At 44.4% G+C, this 10,405-nt stretch overlaps 2 protein-coding genes across 5 annotated transcripts in view; one reads left to right on the plus strand and one right to left on the minus strand.

The window, feature by feature from the left end:
- Nucleotides 1–210, minus strand: part of setd3 (SET domain containing 3, actin histidine methyltransferase) — a 71,673-nt gene extending 71,463 nt beyond the window's left edge. For all 4 annotated transcript variants that reach the window (XM_065004151.1, XM_065004150.1, XM_029687705.2 and 1 more), the window contains exon 1: nt 122–210. The gene's annotated coding sequence lies outside the window, so the exon portion shown is untranslated. The remainder of the gene's footprint in view (nt 1–121) is intronic.
- Nucleotides 211–442: 232 nt separating this feature from the next.
- On the plus strand, nt 443–7,440 carry LOC115145979 (cyclin-K). The gene is given in 13 exon segments (XM_029687708.2): nt 443–1,109; nt 1,367–1,448; nt 1,708–1,839; nt 2,096–2,201; nt 2,625–2,682; nt 2,922–3,091; nt 3,884–4,101; nt 4,203–4,236; nt 4,371–4,442; nt 5,591–5,739; nt 5,741–5,861; nt 5,864–5,908; nt 5,911–7,440. Coding segments are annotated over 13 exon segments (1,665 nt in total). The 5' UTR covers nt 443–912; the 3' UTR covers nt 6,192–7,440.
- The last annotated feature ends 2,965 nt before the right edge of the window (nt 7,441–10,405 follow it).

Below are 10,405 nucleotides of genomic sequence, written 5' to 3' on the forward strand. Positions count from 1 at the left end.
TCGCACCGCAACGCAATAATGTCAGGTGAAAATGTCAATGGAAAGCAGAATTACTTGTAATATCAGGCAGTTAATTGCATGCAAATAATTGCTAATAATATGTTTGGCGAAACTAAGTTACCGTAAATGGAGTGCAGTAGTTCCTCTCCTGTCAAACTGCACAAATCCTCTTCCACACGGTAAGGCGAGCGAAACCAAACTTGATGTTGATTTGGGCGAGCTATGCCTGGAACACCGTTTTCTAACTATGTGATTGGAGCGAAAACGTTATATACTAACATCAACAAAGTTATATTTCTTGATTTGTATTGGCTGTTGATAGGTGTGCGCTGCTTCATTTGTCTGCCAATTGGTTAAAAATCCAACTGGCTTCGAAAATGCAACGTTTTTAACGGGTTCTTTATACGGATTGGTTGAAATGATCAGGTTTACCGCAATTCCATTGGTCATACGAACAGTCAGTTGGCCACTCGCGAATGGAACGTTTGGCTTCGCAACATATAATCACAAAACACACCCCTTCGTGGTTTGTGATTGGAAGTTTACTTTAGGGACTGAAAATTTCCATAAATGGTTACGATTCAGGCGACATGATTTGTTGACAAAGATGGCAATCAACGATCTTGAAACGAACAACGTGTCCGCCCCATTTGATTGTTTCATATTTTGATTAATTAGATATGGCGCGGTACACGTCAATACGAGTGTAGCTATTTTAATTGAATGGATGAAATAATTGTGCGATTTCTGCAGCTAGCTGTAACTAGCGAGGTTATTCAAGTGAAAAAGAGATAGCATCGCTGTGCTACATCCCTTTCATCGCTAATTATTGTCTTAGGAAGCTGACAACAGGGTACAGTGTGCAGGGGCTAGTTAGCTAGCGAGGCTTCTACAATTTAGCTAGTATAGTTAATGAAAGAATACAGGGAGAATTCGATCCCTGGAAATCCAGCTGCAAGTCTGGATCACATCAAGCCATGTTGGTACTGGGACAAGAAGGACCTGGCTCACACACCCTCCCAGTCCGAGGGCCTGGACCCGGCCACCGAGGCCCGGTACCGAAGAGAGGGGGCTCGATTCATCTTCGACGTGGGCACGCGCCTGGGACTGTATCCTTCCTTCATTGATTAGCAACGAACACACACCGAGTGTGTGCAAATATGCATGATCTGGTGTCTCTTTTGATGGGTTGGTTGTGTTGGCAGCCAGGAGAGTAAACTGGTGCAGCGTCATGGTTCTGTTAGAATAATGCATTGTTTGTTTGTTATTTCACAAGTGCCAGATTATATTCAGATTGATCAATGCAGCATTTTATTATCCACGTCACGGTTACAGTAACTCTTCAGTTCCTTAACCCTGTGATCAGACACTATGACACGTTGGCTACAGGGATCATATACTTCCATCGCTTCTACATGTTTCATTCCTTCAAGCAGTTCCCCAGATATGTAAGTATTCACACTGCATCTACAACACTTGCTTTTGACTAACTCAAGTTTAGATCCCTGTAATATGGATAAGTCGGGTTGATTTGACTGATTTAGCTTTTGACCAGACTTAGCTATGTTAAAGGTGGTTTAGATGAGCCTTTTCCAATGGAAGTCGTTGTCACCGGTTGAAAAGGGCTTCCCCTGTTCATCTGTGGCTGTGTTATATCTCCTTCCCTCGGCTGTATATACCCAGTTGACGAATGCTATGTCTCTACAGGTGACTGGGGGTTGCTGTCTATTCCTGGCCGGTAAAGTGGAAGAGACCCCAAAGAAATGTAAAGACATTATCAAGACGGCTCGCAGCCTGCTGAATGACATACAGTTCGCCCAGTTTGGAGATGACCCAAAGGTGAGTGCCTCACTAAAGTGTGTAAACTTTGACAATTGCCTGGATTACAAGACGGTAATGCCTGCATCTATGTTGGTACTATAATATTGAGGGAACCCCGTACATTGCATTAAATCTATTCATTTTAAGTTGCTAGTGTAAGGTTTTGTGACCCCTGACCAGGTAGTGAATTATATTTCCCTCCCTGGGAAGGACAGGGTCTGTATCCAAAACACTTCATGGTCACAATATTGTCCATGACTCTGTTCCTGTACAGGAGGAGGTGATGGTGCTGGAGAGGATCCTGCTGCAGACCATTAAATTCGACCTGCAGGTGGAGCACCCATACCAGTTCCTGCTCCGCTATGCCAAGCAGCTCAAAGGTACACGGATGCATATGCTTGATTAGTGTTGCAAAATTCCACTAGCTTTCCTAAGATTCTCATCTTTTCAAGAAATCCTGGTTGGAATATTCCAAGATGGGAATTAGGAGGAAATCCGGGAATCCTCCAACCGGGAATTCTGGGCGTTTTGGGAAAGTTTCCAACATTTGGCAACCCTGATTTATGCTATGATCTATGATGGGCTGGCCTGGTTACCTGTTCACTATGGTAGCTGTAAGTGTGCTGCAAAAGACAATGTGAAGGGGGTCGGCCCAATGATGTGAATCAGGCACTACAATTAATCTACAATGATATAATCCTAATCTGATCTAGTCTATTATTACCCTGTCTGAATGAAAACGACCCCTAAACTCATCCACCTCTTTCTGTTCACAGATCTGAAGTATTTCCGATCTGTTTCAGGTGATAAGAACAAAGTCCAGAAGCTAGTTCAGATGGCCTGGACCTTTGTGAATGACAGGTGAGCAGTTACACAACCCGAACATGGAATGCTTCAATTGGCAGAACCATGGAAGAACAGCGATATCCATGTGTGTATTATAATGCAACCAGTGCTGCTCTAGGATCAGGTCCCCCTTCTTATTGATTATGATTTAAAAGGCAAAACTGATCCTTAATCAGAACTCCTACTCTGAGAGTCTTTATTAATATGTGCCCTGTAATTGATGTACACATGCATCTCTCCTCTCCTCCCCCCAGCTTGTGCACCATGCTGTCCCTACAGTGGGAACCAGAGATCATAGCTGTAGCAGTCATGTACCTGGCCGGCCGGCTGTGTAAGTTTGACATCCAGGAGTGGACGTCCAAGCAGTCTTCACGGCGATGGTGGGAACAGTTTGTCCAGGATGTCCCAGTGGAGCTGCTGGAAGGTGGTACTGGCTGTTCTCTCCTTCTCTATCTATCGCTCTCTCTCGAGCACTTCTCTGGTTTAGTCATTTGTGTAAGGCTGTTTTTAGACTTTAAAGACAAAAGTATGCCTCTTTCAAGGTTCTCTTTCATACCACTTTGATTAACACTTAATTTTGTGGTCTGTTTGCTTATTGCAGTGTTATAGAGCCCCACAGTGGAGGAGATATAATACCCATAACTTAGCGGTCAAACAGGGAAATGGTTCCAATCATTTTTCCAAATCAAATTGATTTATAAAGCCTTTCTTACATCAGCTGATATCTCAAAGTGCTGTACAGAAACCCAGCCTAAAACCCCAAACAGCAAGCAATGCAGGTGTAGAAACACTGTGGCTAGGAAAAACTCCCTAGAAAGGCCCAAACCTAGGAAGAAACCTAGAGAGGAACCAGGCTCTGAGGGGTGGCCAGTCCTCTTCTGGCTGTGCCGGGTGGAGATTATAACAGAACATGGCCAAGATGTTCAAATGTTCATAGATGACCAGCAGGGTCAAATAATAATAATCACAGTGGTTGTCGAGGGTGCAACAGGTCAGCACCTCAGGAGTAAATGTCAGTTGGCTTTTCGTAGCCAATCACATTCCACCATACATTTTTCCCCATAATGGATTTTAGAAACACTTAAAATAAGGGCTGTGTTTTGTGTTGGCTTACGCTGGCGTGATGTTTTGATAACCATACTGTGGTACTCTTATCATTTACATCCATACTTATGAAATGCACTTCCCATTAATGACTTCCTGCTCTGCTCCATAGACATCTGCCACCAGATCCTAGACCTGTACTCCCAGGGCAAGCAGCAGATGCCCCAGACCCCCAGCGATAAGACCCCGCCTATCCCCGTCCCAACCCCTACCCCTCAGCAGCTGCAGGCCCTCTCCCAGCCCCCGCTCCCCAGCCCCCCTGTCGCGCCACCACTCAGCAAGAAGGTCTCGCCCCAGACCAGCCCTCCTCGCCAGCTCAAACGAGCCCACGTGAGTCTGACACCCAGTTTGAAGGTTCTTGTGAGGGCAGGCACTAAATTGAGCTGTTTTTGTTTTTGACACCCATTTCCCTTGTTGATGTCGTTGTTTAGGTATCGTCTCCTAAAGAAGAAAGCCAGGCACCTGGTGAGCACAACTCTGAGACAGTTGATTAATGTATTCAAAGCGTATGGCTGCCAATATTCATTTTAAAAGGATTCATAACAGTAGGTATGTTAGAGTATGACTTATTGCGGTCTCTCCATCTCTCTCTTCTCCAGAGCCAGTGGGCTCTAAGATCCCCAGGCTGGAGCCTCCCATGCCCCCTCTACCCACATCACAACCCCCCTCAGGTGAGTCCCCTACCCTGGTCCGCTCACAAGACGACCACGCTAGTCGTCTTGAACTGGTCTGCTCTGACTTCTCCTCTGATTGGCTGAGAGAACGAGAGGCGTCTAGTAGCCAGATTCACTAAGCCTCTACACCAGTGCAACAACTTTCGCACCTGTTGGTTTCCAGAGGGAATATCCGTAGATCGAAATGTAAAAGAAAACTCAAGGAAATAAATCCTATCCTGAAGTTTTATGAAGACAGGCCCATGTCCATTAGCCTTATTGTTTTTCCTTCTGCTATTCTCGTATGGGTAATACTTATTGCACCGTGTAAGAATTGATTTGGTGAAAATGCTCCAGAGATCTGTCCACTCCACTCCCTACTGTAACGTCTCATGTTGCTGAATAGATTATTGACACATGGCATTCCTGCTAAGTGGTTGAGAAGCCCTCTGGATGCGTCCCAAATGGCACCCCATTTCCTACATAGTGCACTACTTTTGACCAGAGCCCTACGGGCCCTGGTCAAAAGTAGTCCACTACAGTAGATAGGGAATAGGGCCAATTGGGACACAGCCTCTGAGAAGCCCCTGGTCCCCTCCAGTCTGTCCCCTCAGCCCCCGAAGGAGCTAGCTGAGCTGGGGAGGAAGAAGTGGTTAGCTGCTGGTATGAACTGGTCTGCTCTGACTTCTCCTCTGATTGGCTGAGAGAACGAGAGGCGTCTAGGCCAGGTTTAGAACGAGAGGCGTCTAGGCCAGGTTTAGACCCTCGGCGACAGGTTAGATGATGCAAAAGTACTGTATGATGAGCACTTATTAGATTCGATATCACAAGCGTTTAGATAGTTAGGGGATACTTAAGCAATAAGGCTCTAGGGGGTGTGGTATATGGCCAATGGTGGTATATGGCCATGGTGGACAGGATATAACCCCATCCTTCTGCTACTCTACTGTATGCCTTGTCTGACCTCTCTACCTAATCTGATAATGACCTTATCAGCTGTTAAACTACTCTGCTTTCGAAACAGCACCGTTCGCTAGACAGCTTTGTTTACGTGACCCGTCTAGGAAGGGGGTGTTTGTTAGCGGTTAAATGGCGCCTTTGTTAGCGCTTAAGTGGTTTGATTCAGTTGTTTCTCTAAGGGTTCTCTAATTCTCTTCTCCCTGTAGACCGCAAGCCTCCAGCCTCCCACCCCTCCGCCCCTCTCCCAGGAGAGACAGACCCAACTGGGGCAGGAGGCCCAGCGGAGCCCCCTAAAGGACCTCCACCTCCCCCCCACTCAGCCTCCCTCCACCAGCCTCCCCCGCTCCCCACCCACCCCCCCTCCACCGCCCCCGTCCAGCTACATCATGGGCATCCCCACCTCCAGCTCCTACATGTCAGGAGAGGGTTTCCAGAGCCTCCAGTCGATGATGAAGACAGAGGGGCCGTCCTACAGCACCATCCCCCATCCTATGGCCCTCCCCTGGCCTACCACAGCCACGTCTACCCCCTAATGCCCCGCCGCCTGGTCCTCCACTTTCCGCCTCCTACCCTCCACCCAACCTCCCTCCACCTTCCCCCGCCTACCCCCCGCCGGGGTACAACCACAGCTACCCTCCCCCCCCCCCTCATTGCATGCCCCCCGGACACGGGGAATACCCGCCTGTGATGGGCATCCCTCCCAGCAACTATCCCCCACCCCCTGGAGGACAGGGCCAGGTACCCCCTCCGCTGCCCCCTGGCATGCCCCCCATCGGTGGCATGAGTCAGGGGGCGTGGATGAGGTGATGGGGGTGAGACTGGATGTGCCAAACCAACACTAGTCCTATTACAGCAGACAGGAGTCTCCAGTGTTACTGACAGACAGCTTTAGTGATGGGGAACACAGTTAACGCAAGGCCAGTTGGGGAGACCGGCCTCATGTCCTCCCTGTAGTTTTCTGAAGCTGTCATCTTACGGTTGCAAAATTTAAGTACTGTTCTCAGGTCATCCAGAAATCCTGGTTGGAACATTCCTGGAATCGTAAGGAATAACCAGGAAATCTGGACTCCAACCTAGATTTCTGGAAACCCTGGGAATTTGGGGAACGTTACCAGAATTTTGCAACCCTACATCTCCAACAAGCCAAACAGCACAGCCACACCTCATCAAGAACCAACCATTAACTTCCATTGCACAAGTTAGTTAACGTGAAATACATAATGTGGTGTGTTTGTTGTACTATGGCTGTTTTTATATTAGCCTTTTTAGTAACATGTTTGTCATTTTTTTTATATGAACTTTTAGGTTAGCTTGCTGTACAAATGTAGGAAAGAATGGTCGGACCAAAAAGGAAAATGGCAGCTCCACTCTAACCATTCCATGGCTTGGATGTACAGTATCTTCCACATGCATTCCTTTCTGTTTGAAACACACTACTAAACCAGTATTATATTCTAATGTCAATGAATAGTCTACCATTGTAGCATTGTGCATGGACTGGAACATAAAGACACACTTGCATGATGCACACACAGGACAAACACACACAAGAAACTCACACACTTTAAATAAACACACCTTTTTATTGGTGTTTGGACGTTTTATGTTTTGTTGTTGAAGAAAAGTATGTTTAATGCTTGCACATTCTTAGGGGAAAAAAGGTGTGATCTAAAACCTAAAATGATTATTTGGCTGTCCCCATTGAAGAACCATTTTTGGCTCCAGGTAGAACACTTTTGGGTTCCATGTAGAACCCTTTTCACAGAGAGTTCTACCTGGAACCAAAAGGGTTCTGCAATGGGGACAGCCATGGAATCCTTTTGAAAACCTTTTTTCTAAGAGTGCAGCACTGCCATGAATTAATGGTTTAAAATTACTTTTGTAAATGTTGAAGTTGTCTTTTCATTATACCTTGTGAACTTCCATTGTTACTTAGTTTGTTTGTAATATGTGAAACGTTACTCTAAGCAAAGTTACTTGGCATTAAACATTAGTTTTTTTCTAAAGTTGTTCATTTATTTTTTCAATGTGTGACAATAAAAATATACAAAAATAATCCTATTGTACCCTGTTGTGTACATGATTCCTATAGTCTTTCACCCATGCTTCTTGTTGTTAGATGGATTAGCCAGTTGGGGGCATCCTTGTCAAGCCACTTAAATTGAGGCCCAGAATGAACACTTTAGTAAAGGCATCCATCCACCCTTAAATTTGATCAAGGTTGCTTGTTAGCCATCTCTTCTATTTATCAGTGTACTACTTAAGTTGTTGTGGGGGGTATCTGTACATTACTATTTTACTAAACTACATTCCTAAAGAAAAGAATGTACTTTTTACTCCATACATTTTCCCTGACACCCAAAAGTACTCATTACATTTTGAATGCTTAGCAAACAAAAAATGGCCAATTCACACACTTATCAACATCCCTGGTCATCCCTACACCCTCTGATCTGGCGGACTCACTAAACACGCTTTGTTTGTAAATTATGTCTGAGTGTTAGAGAGTGCCCTTGGATATCTGTAAAAATAAAATAAAAAAACTAACCTCTCTGATTTGCTTAATATAAGGAATTTGAAATGATCATACTTTGATTTTTGATAGTTAAGTATATTTTAGCAATTGCATTTACATTTGATACTTAAGTATATTTAAAACCAAATCATTTTAGACTTTTACTCAAGTTATACTTTACTGGGTGACTTTCACTTTTAATTGAGTCATTTTCTATTAAGGTATCTTTACGTTTACTGAAGTATGACAATTGGGTACTCACTGCTATTTATGTGGAAGTATGTGTATATACAGTACCAGTCAAAAGTTTGGACACACCAACTCATTCAAGGGTTTTTCTTTATTTTAACTATATTATAAATTGTAGAATAATAGTTAAGACACCAACTCTATGAAATAACATATGGAATCAGGTAGTAACCAAAAAAGTGTTAAACATATCTAAATAAACTCAGCAAAAAAAGAAATGTCCCTTTTTCAGGACCCTGTCTTTCAAAGATAATTCGTAAAAATCCAAATAACTTCACAGATCTTCATTATAAAGGGTTTTAACACTGTTTCCCATGCTTGTTCAATGAAACATAAACAATTAATGAACATGCACCTGTGGAACGGTCATTAAGACACTAACAGCTTACAGACGGTAGGCAATTAAGGTCACAGTTATGAACATTTTGGACACTAAAGAGGCCTTTCCACTGACTCTGAAAAACACAAAAAGAAAGATGCCCAGGGTCCCTGCTCGTCTGCGTGAATGTGCCTTAGGCATGCTGCAAGGAGGCACGAGGAGTGCAGATGTGGCCTGGGCAATAAATTGCACTGTCAGCACTGTGAGATGCCTAGGAGAGCGCTACAGGGAGACAGGACGGACAGCTGATCGTCCTCGCAGTGGCAGACCACGTGTAACAACACCTGTACAGGATCGGAACATCACACCTGTGGGACAGGTACAGGATGGCAACAACAACTGCCCGAGTTACACCAGGAACGCACAATCCCTCCATCAGTGCTCAGACTGTCCACAATAGGCTGAGAAAGGCTGGACTGAGAGCTTGTAGGCCTGTTGTAAGGCAGGTCCTCACCAGACATCACCTGCAACAACATTACCTATGGGAACAAACCCACCGTCGCTGGACCAGACAGGACTGGCAAAAAGTGCTCTTCACTGACGAGTTGCGGTTTGGCCTGTACTCTGGAGCGGGATTGATTTGGAGGTGGAGGGTCCGTCATGGTCTGGGGCGGTGTGTCAAGGCATCATCGGACTGAGCTTGTCGTCATAGTAGGCCATCACAACGCTGTGCGTTACAGGGAAGACATCCTCCTCCCTCATGTGATACCCTTCCTGCAGGCTCATCCTGACATGACCCTCCAGCATGACAATGCAACCAGCCATACTGCTCGTTCTGTGTGTGATTTCCTGCAAGACAAGACTGTCAGTGTTTGCCATGGCCAGTGAAGAGCCCGGATCTCAATCCCTGGGACCTGTTGGATCGGAGGGTGAGTGTGAGCCATTCCCCACAGAAATGTCAGAGAACTTGCAGGTGCCTTGGTGGAAGAGTGGGGTAACATCTCACAGCACGGTCTGGCAAATCTGTTGCAGTCCATGAGGAGGGGATGCACTGCAGTACTTAATGCAGCTGGTGGCCACACGAGATACTAACTGATACTTTGATTTTGACCCCCCGTTTGTTCAGGGACACATTATTCCATTTCTGTTAGTCACATGTCTGTGGAACTTGTTCAGTTTATGTCTCAGTTGTTGAAACTTGTTATGTTCATACAAATATTTACACATGTTAAGTTTGCTGAAAATAATCACAGTTGACAGTGAGAGGACATTTCTTTTTTTTGCTAAGTTTATGTTGGGTAGGTTACTTTCTAAATGTAATCCGTTACTTACTAGTTACCTGTCCAAAATTGTAATCAGTAAAGTAACTTTTGGATTACCCAAAATCAGTAACGTTATCTGATTGCATTCAGTTACTTTTAGATTACTTTCCCCTTAAGATGAATTAGAAGAAGACAAAAATGTGTGTAATTGAGTGACATCTACTGCAGGATAAATCAATGTTAAAGTTGACATAATTGGCCATATATTGATGTAGAATTTTACTTTATGGGTTGGTTATGTAGCCTTCTTCTAACCCATCACATGCTACCACATATAATAGTACGATTAAATTATATCTTTACATTTAAAAACAAAGTCTATCAGAATTCCAGTCATTCCAATAAATGTTATACCCCTTGATCTTCAAGAATAGGACTTAGAAATATGGTAGTATAGATTAGCCAAATTGTTTTACCTGAGCATAACCCCAAAACTAAGAACTTATTAGCCTACCCTACTCTGTTGATTAAGATTTTGTTGTCAATGGAGGACTGATTGGGCTCATTGATTCGAGTTGAAAAATAAATGCTGCGCTCATGGAATGGTATGCTTTGAGCGCTACTGAAAAGTGCTATTTACATGTGAAAAATGACTGCAATATGTTGCATTTGCTAT

This window comes from Oncorhynchus nerka, linkage group LG18, assembly GCF_034236695.1.
Source record: "Oncorhynchus nerka isolate Pitt River linkage group LG18, Oner_Uvic_2.0, whole genome shotgun sequence".
NCBI lineage: Eukaryota > Metazoa > Chordata > Actinopteri > Salmoniformes > Salmonidae > Oncorhynchus > Oncorhynchus nerka.